The 16,679-nt window shown below is 39.0% G+C and overlaps 1 protein-coding gene across 3 annotated transcripts in view; it reads right to left on the bottom strand.

Moving 5' to 3' along the window:
- Positions 1-16,679, bottom strand: part of Dmd (dystrophin) — a 2,436,643-nt gene that overhangs the window by 625,444 nt on the left and 1,794,520 nt on the right. For all 3 annotated transcript variants that reach the window (XM_085838134.1, XM_085838135.1, XM_029473188.1), the window contains exon 54: positions 4,641-4,795. In XM_085838134.1, the coding sequence (XP_085694260.1) occupies positions 4,641-4,795 (155 nt within the window). The remainder of the gene's footprint in view (positions 1-4,640; positions 4,796-16,679) is intronic.

Below are 16,679 nucleotides of genomic sequence, written 5' to 3' on the forward strand. Positions count from 1 at the left end.
GTATACAATGTGTTCTGATTTCTATGGCAGCCCTCTATCACCTATCTTCCTTCTGCCTCTATCACCCATCACTCCTTCCAATGAGTCCCCTTTCCATCTTTATGGGTTTTGTTTTGTTTTGTTTTGTTTGTTTTGTTTTGAAATCCAATGCATTTAATGATGGCTATTTGTTTAACCCTGTGTTCTCATTTTGAAATTGGTGGCATCACCAGTGTTTTCCCATTTACCTATCTAATCAGAACAGGTTTCAGAAGAAGTTATTTGGTACTGATATAGGCACGTGTGTATATAAGGGTACACAGCAGCTAATGTACATTTAATAAAGTGTCAACATTCTCATAGAAAGCAAAAACCTTCAAATAATGTAAATTCAGTGTGGTGAAGTAAACACTAAAATAACATAAAGTTTTATAGTTGGCATAGAAGGCTAACTAAAGCAATCAGAATTTAATCTAGGACCTGGATAATGAGCAGAATGTAAGCACACAAAGAAGAGAATATGTATCATATCAGCAGGTAAACATAGCTAAAAGGAAATGAAAATAGGTCATTGTCAGTTGTTTGAGGCCATGTAAAGAAGGCGTCAAGTAAAGCAATCAATTAGAATAGAAGACCAAGTCATATATCTGGGGATAGATAGAATTTTAAAATCAACAGATATGGTCTGGGTATATAGCTTAGGTGAAGAGCATATGCCTAGCATGCACAAGAATTTGAATTCCATTCTCAATATTGAAAACAAAAACAATGAGTAAATTAGTGATGTCATTAAAATAGGGAGGCAAGGAAGGTACATGAATTCTATGAGTCTGAAGAAAATCACCCCAGAGTTTATATAGAGAATGAGTTAGAAAGTAGTTGAGCTAGAAGTGAATCAATTTATGTAAATGGTTTGTTCATTTTAATAATTTAAACAAGACATAATAGTTGAGGAAGAGAGATAGAGAAAAGTGACTGGGGTTGAAAACTATTTACATAGCAAATAACTTTGCTAAAACTTACAGAGGGTAGAATCAAGCATGACTCTTAGATTCCCAAAAGGAACAACTGAATGTGGTGCAGTGTTCATTGGATAGGAATCAGGAAAAGAAATTGGTTTCATCTGGAGAAAAATCTTGACCAAGGGCAAAGATGAGTTTAGTTTGGGATGTATTCAATGTCAAGTTCCTGTCGGAAATTAGAGTGGAAAGGAAAGAGTGGGATATACAGGTGTAAAGCTCATAGGAGCTTCTTCAGCTGAAAATGTTGATAGGTAGTCATCATCACACTGAAAATGCAAAGATGTACTTCTCAAAGGGTATAAGGAGTAGAGACAAAAGCAGGGAAAATAAAGCAGGCATCAAAAGTAGCTTGATAATTTTGTATATAGTGCATGTGCTGAGAATATAAACGGAGATTAAAAAATGAGTTTGTTTTACTCATTGGGGAAGTAATTTATTCCTTCCTAAGTTGACAGTTTTTAAGGAATGAAGCCAACAAATATGAACCAAACCCCTGAAGAATCGAACCTCTATTAACATGAGAAAAGAACTGAGATAGCTAGGGCATTGTGGATCATAAGATTACAGAAAGAAGGATCCGTGTAAAGAAAAATAACAGTAAATGGCATAGACCAGCCCCTAAAGCTCTAATTTTGTACCATGAACAAGATTTCCTCTTAGCTCGTTTATATTCCTTAAACTCATTACATTAACACTTGATCTTAATGCCCTTTCCCAAAGTAACATCTGTTTGAGAATCTTCTTCTCCATGCTTTCTGTTGACATCTAATGGCTGACTTTTTTTCCCATTAATTAATCTGTTAATTCACTGTACATCCCTATTGCAGATCCTACTCTCCTCCCACTCTCCCTCTCTCAGAGTCCCTCTTCCTCTCCCAGCTTCCCTTCTCCTCTGAGAGTGGACAGCCCCCTCCCAGAAACAACACACTCTAGTGCCCCAACAACTGGAGTGGGGTCTGTTCCTGACTGTTCGTGACTGTTGACTGTCTGTAGATCATTTTCCCCTGACCAGGCTTCCTCATCTGGCCTCAGGGGAAATAATGGTTGACTTTCTAATACCAATTGTTTTTATTTGGATACTTGTTCCTAAGTCATGGCTTAACAAAAACAGCACATTTGCACTTGCAGAAGATTGACTCTAAATCTTGTACTGAGAGGAAATAGAGACTGGACCATTGTTTTTCACAAATATCAGCCTCATATTAAAACTTGCTCTTTCTTCACTAGGGCCTTTTTGAAAGGGTTCCAGTGTAACTTCTCAAGCTTAGCTTGAATATTCTTTCTGGAATTCAGTGCTCTATTTCTATGGTCACCAGTTTAAATCAAGCTCCCCGAGAATTTTCACTTTCCACCCCAGTTCAGATTTGCATATAAATAGCTCATTACTCCTAAGACTTTTGCTTCTTAGTTTAAAATCAATTTTATTTTTCTCCTCCATGCTAACATTTTTTTCCTCCAAATTAAAATTGCCTAAATGACTTTTCCAGTAATTCATGTCATCTTCTGGGATTTAGCTTTCCCTGTCATCCTGCTCCTTATTATACCGGCACTATTATTTTACCTTTGCCTTTGTTTTCTGGAATTCTCACCTGAGGAATACCGAATGGCAGAGAAACACCTGAAAAAATGTTCAACATCCTTAATCATCAGGGAAATGCAAATCAAAACAACCCTGAGATTCCACCTCACACCAGTCAGAATGGCTAAGATCAAAAATTCAGGTGACAGCAGATGCTGGCGAGGATGTGGAGAAAGAGGAACACTCCTCCATTGTTGGTGGGATTGCAAGCTTGTACAACCACTCTGGAAATCAGTCTGGCGGTTCCTCAGAAAATTGGACATAGTACTACCGGAGGATCCAGCAATACCTCTCCTGGGCATATATCCAGAAGATGTCCCAACCGGTAAGAAGGACACATGCTCCACTATGTTCATAGCAGCCCTATTTATAATAGCCAGAAGCTGGAAAGAACCCAGATGTCCCTCAACAGAGGAATGGATACAGAAATTATGGGACATTTACACAATGGAGTACTACTCAGCTATTAAAAAGAATGAATTTATGAAATCCCTAGCCAAATGGATGGACCTGGAGGGCATCATCTTGAGTGAAGTAACACAATCACAAAAGAACTCACACAATAAGTATTCATTGATAAGTGGATATTAGCCCAAAACTTAGGATACCCAAGATATAAGATACAATTTGCTAAACGCATGAAACTCAAGAAGAATGAAGACCAAAGTGTGGACACTGTGCACCTTCTTAGAATTGGGAACAAAACACCCAGGGAAGGAGTTACAGAGACAAAGTTCGTAGCTGTGATGAAAGGATGGGCCATTTAGAGACTGCTGTATCCAGGGATCCGTCCCATAATCAGCTTCTAAACGCTGACACCATTGCATACACTAGCAAGATTTTGCTGAAAGGACCCAAATATAGCTGTCTCTTGTGAGACGATGCTGGGGCCTAGCAAACACAGGAGTGGATGTTCACAGTCAGCTATTGGATGTATCACAGGGCTCCCAATGGAGAAGCTAGAGAAAGTACCCAAGGAGCTAAAGGGATCTGCAACCCTATTGTTGGAACAACATGATGTACTAACCAGAACCCCGGAGCTCTTGTCTCTAGCTGCATATGTATCGAAAGATGGCCTAGTCGGCCATCAATGGAAAGAGAGGCCCATGGGACTTGCAAACTTTATATGCCCCAATATAGGGGAATGCCAGGGCCAAAAGAATGGAAATGGGTGGGTAGGGAAGTGGGGGGCGGTATGGGGGACTTTTGGGATAGCATTGGAAATGTAATTGAGGAAAATATGTAATAAAAATATTAAAAATCAAAAAAAAATAAGAGCCCAACAATAATTAACATATCACAGCACAACTCAAAGTAAATCATCATGGAGAAAGAATCCTGATTCTGCAAATATTTACCAACTCCTGACTATATAATCTGCTTAAGGATGAGGGTTTGTGTCAAAAAAGAAGAAAATCCAGTCCTTACGGACTTTAGAGTAATGTGTGAGACTAATACAAAATAATTAGCTATATGATTCATGTTTTATTAATATTTGGAATAAGTATTAATGTAAGAAAAATGCACTGGCGTTCAAAGAATTGATATGAAGATGGGGCCTATTGTGAAGAGGTAAGGTCTCTCAGAGATGTTAATTTTTGTAAAGGGTTTGCAAACCAAGTCTTGATTGGTATGTTCTGATCTATTCATTGGGAGCTGAGAAGATGACAGAGGTTAATAGATCAATCACTCATTGGTTCAAAATTTGTTGGCATTAATGGAAAAAGCTTCAAAACTTGGGATTAAGTGAAGAAAGTATCTCACTCTATACATGATCTCAAGAGGTGTTTTGTTCCTTATCTTTTCTACTGTTTGTTCTCTGCTTCCTGAGCCACTGGAAGTTGGTTTTTAGTTAATTGCTTAGTTCTATCATTGTCTTTGTGAGTGGAGGCAAATCATTTCACTTCACCAAATCCTAGGATTCTCTTCATTAAAACAGGACAGCAAGCCAGGCTTTTGAGTTGAATTGGCATATGTCATTAATGGGATGGCATGGTTCATCCAAGTCACTGCCCCTTCATTACAGCTAAAAGTAATTTGAGAAATAAAGTAGTTCTTACCTTTTATGAATGTTTCCCCAAGAAGTATTGATATTCTCTGTTATCATGTGTACTTTTCTGGTATCATCAGCAGAATAGTCCCGAAGAAGTTTCAGTGCCAAATCATTTGCCACGTCTACACTTATCTGCCGTTGACGGAGGTCTTTGGCCAACTGCTATACGTGTGTATAGGAAAGAAAATTATGTTACTTTTTGTCCAGACATTTCTAAACGGTGCATCTTTAAATATTTTATAAATAGTTAGCGATTCTTCAGACCACAACATGTCTTCACAATTGTTTTTAACCTGTTATGTGAGTCTCTCAACTATACTGATATAAGCTAACATGCTTTCCATGACAACATTTTGAATGCAGCGTCTTCAGCTTTAACTCCTTTTAGGCCCTCCAGTTTAGTATCACTAAATTGGGAACAAAATAAACCGAATGGTTTTTTGTCACAAGAGAGAATAAACTGTGAAAGAAACTCAACAATAATTGCTTAGCATCTGACATATAAGAAAATCTAAACAAAAATAACAGACCTTTCTTCTGTTGTCATTAACTTGTTGAATTGTTTATGTAATTAGTGCCATCTACTGGCATTTAACAAACTCTGCATACAGTAAATGCTAAACAAAAAGGTACTGTAACTCCATGCTTTATAATTTAAACCATGCTCCTTGGTTTCTAAAATATTATAACACTTTAAGAATCCTGTACTTTAATATTGAAATACAAGACAAGATGTAAAACTCTTTCTAAACCAAATAACTCCTGTGTTTTTCATAATTTGTTTTGGACAATTTAATGTCATCAAATTATCCATTTTCTCACTGGAAAGAAGTCAATCAAAGTCGGGGACAATGAGAAGGATTAAACTATGGAGGCATGAGTAAAGAAAGATGAACACAGGCAACTTAAAGTGACAGAATAAAATCTTTTTATAAAAGAGAAAAACAACTTTCAAGTAACATAAATGTATTAAATCAAGAAGGTACAATTTTATGATAGTAAACAAAAACTTATGGGCAAACTAGTAAAATTATTACATTCTATTTTTGGAAACATAATACTCTGATAATAGATACCAAGTGACTGCCCCATACTTGCACTTCTTATAATTTATCCTAACAAAATAAACAAAAAGACAAATGTATCATACGATTAAAACAATTCACCCCAGGAGAAATGTTACTATTTACTTAGGGGATTGTGGCAGTTGGACTAGGTTTGGCCTCCACAGACTCGTGTGTTTGATGCTTGGCCCATAGGTGTAGGCAATATTTACAAGTGTGGACTTTTAGGAGTGGGTGTAGCATTGTTTGAGGAAGTGTGCCACTATGGGGGTAGGCTTTGAGGTCACATATATGCTCACACTATGCCCAGTGTGGCACACAATTCCCTTCTGCTGCCTGCAGATCAAAATGTAGAACTCTCTGATCCTTCTCCAGCAATATGTCTGCCCATGTGCTGCCCTGCTTCCCACCATGGTGATGATGGATTAGACCTCTGAAACCCTAAGCCAGTCCCAATTAAACATTTTCTTTTATAAGAGTCGTTGTGGTCATGGTGTCTCCTCACAGCAATAAAAGCAAAATTAAGACAGGGATTTTAGAAAATAATGAATAAAATGCACACGATATTCATGGGGAAGAGACTATGATTGCGCTGAGGTGTAACTCAGCTGTAGAGTGCATATACAAGACCCAGGTTCAATACCACTGCTTAAACAAACAACAAAATAAAACCATGATGTTATTATCAGGAAAGAGAATATGGTTTTGACCTGGAAATTTTAAAAATCAGTATGAACTGATGAAATAGCTATTATAGAAATTTGTGAAAGGAAAAAATAATTGTATAGTTTGTGTTTTGTGTTAGTATAATGTTTACATAAACAAAGTAATAGCTTGGTAATTTTGATATAATTCAATGCATTTGACTGCACTCCTATTCCTCACAAAGTGAAGAATGTTTATATAGTCCAACATTTCTTACTTAAGTAGAACATACTATTTTAAAACCAACAAAATAATAGCACTTATTGTATATAGCAAATACTTTCAGATTACCAAGCTATTTATATATTAAAGTGCTGTTAAAGTGGTAAAGAGAGAAAAAAGAGTGAGGTAAAGGGAAGAGAGAGGAAAACAAAAAGTTTCTTTTGGCACAGAACATGGTCAACATGGTCGTTGGTACCAAAAGCAGATAAAATATATCCTTGTAAAATGTCAGTCTTTGTTGCTTTCTTGATAATAGCCAGAAATTGAAAAAACAAAACAAACAAACAAACAAACTAGGAGTCCCTCAACTGACAAATGGATAAAGACAATGTGGTAATTTATACAATGGAGTAGTATTCAGCTGTTAAAATGATGACATCATGAAAATGGCAAGAAAATAGTTGGAAATAGAAAAAATCCTCCTGAGGTAACTAAAACCCAGAAATATGTTATATATTTGCTTCAAGTGGATATCAGCCATAAAGTATTGACTTAATAACTAACAGCAATCCATAGATGCAGAGAGATTAGGTAAAAAGAGATGTCTAGGAGGGGCAACATAGATCTTCCTGGGAGGCGGAAATACAATAGATTTTACAGGCAGACTGAGGACTTAAGCAGTGCTGGGGAGAGGGAGTGGAGGAGAAAATGGTAGGGAGAGATGGCTGGAATTGATGGGGGCCTTTTGAGCATAACGTGGAAACAATGGAATATAAGCTTACTGGAATGTATGAAGGTAATCCAATTAGGACTCTTAGCAACGGAGGATACAGACTCTAAAGTGTCTATTCCTTGTTGCTAGGTGAGGCTTCATGTGGCAGGATTGGGTTGCGTTCACTTAGTTTTTGGCTACGAAGGTCTATTAAATTCACTGTGTCTCTGTTTAGTTTGTGTTTCCCTGATCTGTCCATTGATAAGAGTGGGGTGTTGAAGTCCCCCACAATTATTGTGTGAGGTGCAATGTGTGATTTTAGCTTTAGGAAAGTTTCTTTTATGAATGTGGGTGCCCTTGCATTTGTAGCATAAGTGTTCAGAATTGAGAGTTCCTCCTGGTAGATTTTTCCTTTGATGAGTATGAAGTGTCTACCTTATCTATTTTGGTGACTTTTGGTTGAAAGTTGATTTTATCAAATATTAGAATGGCTACTCCTGCTTGTTTCTTGGGACCATTTGCTTGGGAAATTGTTTTCTGGCCCTTTACTCTGAGGTAGTGTCTGTCTTTGACACTGGGGTGCGTTTCCTGTATGCAGCAAAATGCTGGGTCCATGTGAACTTGTTTTTGGAAATTTTTTTATTAGGTATTTTCTTCATTTACATTTCCAGTGCTATCCCAAAAGTTCCCCATAACCCCCCCTCCCCTACCCACCCACTCTCACTTCTTGGCCCTGGCGTTCCCCTGTACTGAGGCATATAAAGTTTGCAAGATCAATGGGCCTCTTTTTCCACTGATGGCCTACTAGGCCATCTTCTGATACATATGCAGCTAGAGACACAAGCTCGGGGGGGGGGGGGGTACTGATTAGTTCATATTGTTGTTCCAGCTATAGGGTTGCAGATCCCTTTAGCTCCTTGGTTACTTTCTCTAGCTCCTCCATTGGGGGTCCCTGTGATCTATCCAATAGCTGACTGTGAGCATCCACTTCTGTGTTTGCTAGGCCCCCACATAGTCTCACAAGAGACAGCTATATCAGGGTCCTTTGAGCAAAATCTTGCTAGTGTATGCAATGGTGTCAGCATTTGGAGTCTGATTATGGGATGGATCCCCGGATATGGCAGTCTCTATATGTTGTTTTTATAAGACTTGCCTTGGTCATGGTGTCTGTTCACAGCAGTAAAACTCTAACTAAGACAGAAGTTGGTACTGGGAGTGGGGTATTGCTGTGATAGGCCTGACCATGCTTTTATTCGAAAGAATGTGGATTTGGGGACTTTGGATTTGGAAAGCAATTGAATGCTTTAAATGGGGCATAATGGGTCATCCTAGTAGGAATATGGAAGATTTTGTTGCTGTGAGTAATTTGAACTCTGTTGATCTGGCCCAAGAGATTTCAAAGGAGAAGAATTTCATAATGTGGCATAAAGACTGTTTTTGTGGTATTTTGGTGAAGAATGTGGCTAATTTTTGCCCTTGTCTGAAAAGTCTGCCTGAGGCTAAGATAAAGAGACTCAGATTAATTGCATTGACAAAAGAAATTTCAAAAAAGCCCAGCAGAGACTTTGTTCTCTGGTTAAGACTTATGAAGAGAAGTTTGAACAAGCATAGCAAGCTTAGAAAGGAAAAATATAAAATATATGGTTTGAGTATTAAAGGGGTACTAGGAAGTAAAATGGAGAAAAATCTTGTGTTCTAGGAGATAACAGATTAAGGGAGTGGGACCTTGGGGCAAGATCCTACCCAGCTGAATGTAGATCCAGGCATGGTGGTACACACCTTTAATCTCAGGAGACATGCATGCTGATCTCTGCATTCAAGGTCAATCTACAGAGCAAGAACCAGGATAGCTAAGCTTAGGTAGTAAAGGATTTGGAAAACATAAAGCCAGTGATAATGTAATAGTACAGGGGATCATGTTCTAGTTCCTGTAAGCACCAGAACTCGGCAGCTTCAGCCATGTGGCTCTGGCTCTAGAGTTAAGAATGGAAGGAACTACTGGGACAATTGATGCTGGATAGCTGGAGCTAAGACATTAGCAATGATTAAGAAGAGACCAGCATCACTGAGTTGAAATCTGAGAGTTGTTTCTGGGAGCACAAAGAATCTGTGTTCCAGAGATAGACAAGGTTGTACCTCGTGCTGCAGCTGGACTTGGTAATGTGTAAGAGTCACCCAGGTTGTACTAGTTTTGAAGGCATGAAGGTATCATGAAAACAGTTGGGGCTTGGCACTGTGAGACGTCATGGAAGGCCATTGGAGAAGGTATAGCCTCAGCTGTAGTTGATGGCCCAGGACTGAAGGGGTCATGCAAAGGATTTGAGACTTGGCACCATGAAGAGAGCCTATGAGAGGCTATTGGTGAAGCCTAGTTGGAGTGGAACACCCCAGTGTATTAGAGATGTCAGTATGATGGAATGATCACTAAGAACAGCAGCTGTAGTGGAGTGGATCAACCTGAGCTTAGAGTGCTACAAATGGCAGAGCTGTAAAAGGGATGCCAGCCCTTAGGAGGAGACCAAAGTATCAAGTGGAATCCCAGACACTGAAACAAGAAGCTGTAACATTGAAATTGCCTTGGAGACTCAAAGATGTTAAAGATGCCAGAGCCATGGGCTATCTGCTGAAGAAAGCTGCTAACAGGGAGTGGAACCAGCCCAGGAGAAAGAAGCACGTTGCAGTCAACAAAGATGAAAAAGGAGTGGAGATCTGAAGACAGCTTTGACATCAGCCATGTTGATGCAGAGTTTGGAGTTTGCCCAGCTGTTTTTCTGTCTTTCTTTGGGGATTACAGTTAAGTGATTGAATGAATCTCAGAAGAGACCTTGAGCTTTGGACTTTTAACATTGGAACTACTATAGACTATGAGGACTTTGAAAATTGGACTAAATGCATTTTGCATTACACTATGTTTAAATATGGCCCCCCATAGACTCATGTGTTTGAACAAGGCTTTGGGGCCAGGGAGTGGAATGTCACGGTTTGTATATTCTTGGACCAGGGAGTGGCACCATTTGGAGGTGTGGCCTTGTTGGAATAGGCATGACCTGGTTGGAGTAGGTATGTCACTGTGGGGGTGGGCTTAAGACCCTCACCCTAGTTGCCTGAGAGTCAGGCTTCCACTAGCAACCTTTGGATGAAGACATAGAACTCTCAGCTCTGTCTGCACCATGCCTGACTAGATACTGCCATGCTCTCACCTTGATGATAATGGACAGAAGTTCTGACTGAAACTGTAGGCCAGCCCCAATTAAATGTTGTTTTTATAAGACTTGCTTGGTCATGGTGTCTGTTCACAGCAGTAAAACTCTAACTAATACAAGGGGCATCTGGGTACATTCCAGCTTCTGGCTATTATAAATAAGGCTGCTATGAACATAGTGGAGCATGTGTCCTTCTTACTGGTTGGAAAATCTTCTGGATATATATATGCTCAGGAGAGGTATTTCAGGATCCTTCAGTCATAATATGTCCAATTTTCTGAGGAACCACCAGACTGATTTCCAGAGTGGTTGTACAGATTGCAATCCCACCAACAATGGAGGAGTGTTCCTCTTTCTCTACATTCTCGCCAGCATCTGCTGTCACCTGAATTTTTGATCTTAGCCATTCTGACTGGTGTGAGGTGGAATCTCAGGGTTGTTTTGATTTGCATTTCCCTGATTATTAAGGATGCTGAACATTTTTTCAGGTGCTTCTCAGCCATTCATTATTCCTCTGGTGAAAATTCTTTGTTTAGCTCTGAGCCTCATTTTTAATGGGGTTATTTGATTTTCTGGAGTCCACCTTCTTGAGTTCTATATATATTGGATATTAGTCCCCTATCTGATTTAGGATAGGTAAAGATCCTTTCCCAATCTGTTGGTGACTTTTTTGTCTTATTGACAGTGTCTTTTGCCTTACAGAAGCTTTGCCTTTTTATGAGGTCCCATTGTTGATTCTAGAACTTACAGCACAAACCATTGCTGTTCTATTCAGGAATTTTTTTCCCCTGTGCCCATATCTTCCACGCTTTTCCCCACTTTTCCTCTATAAGTTTCACTGTCTCTGGTTTTATGTGGAGTTCCTTGATCCACTTAGATTTGACTTTAGTAAAAGGAGATAGGAATGGATCAATTCGCATTCTTCTACATGTTAACTGCCAGTTGTGCCAGCACCATTTCTTGAAAATGCTGTCTTTTTTTCCACTGGATGGTTTTTGCTCCATTGTCAAAGATCATGCGACCATAGGTATGTGGGTTCATTTCTGGGTCTTCAATTCTATTCCATTGGTCTACTTGTCTGTTGATATACCAGTACCATGCAGTTTTTATCACAATTGTTCTGTAGTACAGCTTTAGGTCAGGCATGGTGATTCCACCAGAGGTTCTTTTATCCTTGAGAAGAGTTTTTGCTATCCTAGGTTTTTTGTTATTCTAGATGAAATTGCAGATTGCCCTTTCTAATTCTTTGAAGAATTGAGTTGGAATTTTGATGGAGATTGCATTGAATCGGTAGATTGCCTTTGGCAAGATAGCAATTTTTACTATATTGATCCTGCTAATCCATAAGCATGGGAGATTTTTCCATCCTCTGAGATCTTCTTAAATTTCTTTCTTCAGAGACTTGAAGTTCTTATCATACAGATCTTTCACTTCCTTAGAGTCACACCAAGGTATTTTATATTATTTGTGACTATTGAGAAGGGTGTTGTTTCCCTAATTTCTTTCTCAGCCTGTTTATCCTTTGTGTAGAGAAAGGCCATTGGCTTGTTGGAGTTAATTTTATATCCAGCTACTTCATTGAAGCTGTTTATCAGATTTAGGGGTTCTCTGGAGGAATTTTTAGGGTCACTTATATATACTATCATATCATCTGCAAAAAGTGATATTTTGACTTCTTCCATTCCAATTTGTATTCCCTTGATCTCCTTTTGTAGTGGAATTGCTCTGGCTAGGACTTCAAGTACAATGTTGAATAGGTAGGGAGAAAGTGGACTGCCTTGTCTAGTACCTGTTTTAGTGGGAATGCTTCCAGCTTCTCACAATTTATTTTGATGTTGGCTACTGGTTTGCTGTAGATTGTTTTTTATCATGTTTAGGTATGGGCCTTGAATTCCTGATCTTTCCAAGACTTTTATCATGAGTGGGTGTTGGATTTTGTCAAATGCTTTCTCTGCATCTAATGAGATGATCATGTGGTATTTTTCTTTGAGTTTGTTTACATAGTGGATTACGTTGATGGATTTCCCTATATTAAACCATCCCTGCATTCCACGAATGAAACCTACTTGCTCAGGAAGGATGATTGTTTTGATGTGTTCTTGAATTCAGTTAGCCAGAATTTTATCGAGGATTTTTGCATTGATATTCATAAGGGAAATTGGTCTGAAGTTCTGTATCTTTGTTGGATCGTTCTGTGGTTTAGGTATCAGAGTAATTGTGGCTTCATAGAATGAATAGGGTAGCGTACTTTCTGCTTCTATTTTGTGGAATAGTTTGTGCAGAACAGGAATTAGATCTTCTCTGAAGGTCTGATGAAACTCTGCACTAAACCCATCTGGTCCTGGGCTTTATTTTTGTTGGGAGACTGCTTCTATTTCTTTAGGGGATATAGGACTGTTTAGATCGTTAACTTGATCCTGGTTTGACTTTGGTACCTGGTATCTGTCTAGAAACTTGTCCATTTCATCCAGGTTTTCCAGTTTTGTGGAATATAGCCTTTTGTAGACAGATCTGATGGGGTTTTAGATTTCTTCAGAATCTGTTGTTATGTCTCCCTTTTCCTTTCTGATTTTGTTTATTAGGATGCTGTCTATCTCAAAGAACCTGCTCCTCATTTGGTTGATTCTTTGAATAGTTCTTGTTTCCACTTAGTTGATTTCGCCCCTGAGTTTGATTATTTCCTGCCCTCTACTCCTCTTGGGTGAATTTGCTTCCTTTTGTTCTAGTGCTTTTAGGTGTGTTGTTAAGCTGCTAGTGTGTGCTCTCTCTAGTTTCTTTTTGGAGGCACTCAGAGATATGAGTTTTCCTCTTAGAAATGCTTTTATTGTGTCCCATAAGTTTGGTTATGTTGTGGCTTCATTTTCATTAAACTGTAAAAAGTCTTTAATTTCTTTCTTTATTCCTTCCTTGACCAAGGTATCATTGAGAAGAGTGTTGTTCAGTTTCCAGGTGAATGTTGGCTTTCTATTATTTATATTGTTATTGAAGATCAGCCTTAGTCCATGGTGATCTGATAGGATGCATGGGACAATTTCAATATTTTTGTATCTGTTGAGGGCTGTTTTGTGACCAATTATATGGTCAATTTTGGAGAAGGTACCATGAGGTGCTGAGAAGAAGGTATATCCTTTTGTTTTAGGGTAAAATGTTCTGTAGATATCTGTTAAGTCCATTTGTTTCATAACTTCTGTTAGTTTTACTGTGTCCCTGTTTAGTTTCTGTTTCCACAATCTGTCCATTGGTGAAAGTGGTGTGTTGAAGTCTCCCAGTATTATTGTGGGAGGTACAATGTGTGCTTTGAGCTTTACTAAAGTTTCTTTAATGAATGTGGCTACCCTTGCATTTGGAGCATAGATATTCAGAATTGAGAGTTCCTCTTGGAGGATTTTACCTTTGATGAGTATGAAGTGTCCCTCCTTGTCTTTTTTTTTTTGATAACTTTGTGTTGGAAGTCGATTTTATTCGATATTAGAATGGCTCCTCCAGCTTTTTTCTTCAGACTATTTGCTTGGAAAATTGTTTTCCAGCCTTTCATTCTGAGGTAGTGTCTGTGTTTTTCCTGAGATGGGTTTCCTGTAAGCAGCAAAATGTTGGATCCTGTTTGTGTAGCCAGTCTGTTAGTCTATGTCTTTTTATTGGGGAATTGAGTCCATTGATATTAAGAGATACTAAGGAAAAGAAATTGTTGCTTCCTATTATTTTTGTTGTCAGAGTTGGCATTCTTTTCTTGGGGCTGTCTTCTTTTAAGTTTGTTGAAGCATTACTTTCTTGCTTTTTCTAGTACATGGTTTCCGTTCTTGTTTTTTGTTTTTTGTTTTTGTTTTTGTTTTTGTTTTGTTTTGTTTTTTTGTTTTTTTTTTCTGTTATTATCCTTTGAAGGGCTGGATTCGTGGAAAGATAATGTGTGAATTTTGTTTTGTAATGGAATACTCTGGTTTCTCCATCTATGGCAATTGAAAGTTTGTCTGGGTATAGTAGCCTGGGCTGGCATTTGTGTTCTCTTAGTGTATGTATAACATCTGTCCAGGATCTTCTGGCTTTCATAGTCTCTGGTGAAAAGTCTGGTGTAATTCTGATAGGCCTTCCTTCATATATTACTTGACCTTTTTCCCTTACTGCTTTTAATATTCTACCTTTATTTAGTATATTTGTTTTTCTGATTAGTATGTGTCGGGAGGAATTTATTTTCTGGTCCAGTCTATTTGGAGTTCTGTAGGGTTCTTGTATGTTCATGGGCTTCTCTTTCTTTAGGTTTGGGAAGTTTTCTTCTATAATTTTGTTGAAGATATTTGCTGGCCCTTTAATTTGAAAATCTTCATTCTCATCTACTACTATTATTGGTAGGTTTGGTCTTCTCATTGTGTCCTGGATTTCCTGGATATTTTGCATTAGGATCTTTTTTGCATTTTGCAATTTCTTTGATTTTTGTGCTGATGTTTTCTATGGAATCTTCTGCACCTGAGATTCTCTCTTCCATCTCTTGTATTCTGTTGCTGATGCTCGCATCTATGGTTCCAGATTTCTTTCCTAGGGTTTCTATCTCCAGCGTTGCCTCACTTTGGGTTTTCATTATGGTGTCTACTTCCCTTTTTAGGTCTAGTGTGGTTTGTTCATTTCCATCACCTCTTTGGTTGTGCTTTCCTGTTTTTCTTTAAGGACTTGTAACTCTTTAGCAGTGTTCTCCTGTATTTCTTTAAGTGAGTTATTAAAGTCCTTCTTGATGTCCTCTACCATCATCATGAGATATGCTTTTAAATCCGGATCTAGGTTTTTGGGTGCATTGGGGTGCCCAGTATTGGGTGAGGTGGGAGTGCTGCGTTCTGATCATGGTGAGTGGTCTTGGTTTCTGTTAGTAAGATTCTTATGTTTGCCTTTCACCATCTGGTAATCTCTGGAGTTAGTTGTTATAATTGTCTCTGGTTAGAGTTTTTTTCCTCCCGTGATTCTTTTAGCCTCTATCAGCAGACCTGGGTGACTAGCTCTTTCCTGAGTTTCAGTGGTCTGAGCATTCTCTGCAGGCAAGCTCTCCTCTTTCAGGGAAGATGCACAGATATCTGGCGTTCGGACCTGCCTCCTGGCATTAGATGAAGGTCTGAAACAGGGCCTGTCTCAGAAGCTGTTAGCTTCTGTAGTCCACACTCTCACCTAGGCAGACTAGTTTTAGAGGGATCCAAGATCCAAGATGGCTTCCCCACATTCTCTGGCAAAGCCCTACCAGGAGTGGATGACACCTGTCCTCTGTCCAGGAAGATACCCAGTTGTCCGGAGACCGAAATGGGGTCTGCCTCAGAAGCTGTCCTCTAGGCACCTTGGGGATGTCCTGTGACTCCTCACCCAGGTGACCTGGTGCTGGCACCAACTGGAATGGACTTGTGACCCTGGTCTGGCTGGGTTTTCTGCTTCCCTAGTGCTGTCTCAGGTCCCTCGAGATTGGAATGGAACAGAAGTTGTGTTCCACTCACTGGTGTTCCTAAGATTGAGTGGAGAGTCCTCTAGGTACCTTGGGGGGACGGTGGAGGATTTTGGAAATTCTTACTGAGTGTCTCAAAGGATCATATGATAAGCTACAAGGAGTAAGAAAACTCCACTTTCAAAGGAAGCCTTGCTTGCTTGCTGTCTTACAATTTGATCTTAGGAAAGTGATTTATTTTGAAGAGAACGGTGACCCTGTAGGAGGACCAGCAGTCTCAATTATTCTGGACCCCCAAGATCTCTCAAACACTGAACCACCAAACAGACAGTATACACCACCTGATATGAGATCCCCAATACACAAACAGTAGAGGGCTTCTGGGTCTGTGTTCATTCAGAGATGATGTTCTTAACCCTCAAGAGACAGGAGGCCCCAGGGAGTTTAGAGGTCAGGTTGGATAGGGGGTGGGGACATTCACTTGGAGACAGGGGGATGGTTAGGAGGTATGGGATGTAGAACAGTTGGAGGGTGAATCGGGGTTGGGGAATAGAATATGGAGTATAAAAAGAAATTTATTTTAAAAATAAAAATAAATAAATGGGATGGAGTTATTAATTCTGCCTATGCATCAAGCATGTTGTGAGTGGTGTGCAAAATCTTATTGTTTGGAAAATTAGAAAAGAGGGTCTTAATATAATTCACAGTGCATATATGTAGATATTCATTGTTAAGTCAATGATAATAAAGTTACAATCCATAGAACCATGTAAGGTAGGTATAGAGTAAG

This window comes from Mus caroli, unplaced genomic scaffold (assembly GCF_978045245.1).
Source record: "Mus caroli unplaced genomic scaffold, Mus_caroli_1 scaffold_5, whole genome shotgun sequence".
Classification (NCBI taxonomy): domain Eukaryota; kingdom Metazoa; phylum Chordata; class Mammalia; order Rodentia; family Muridae; genus Mus; species Mus caroli.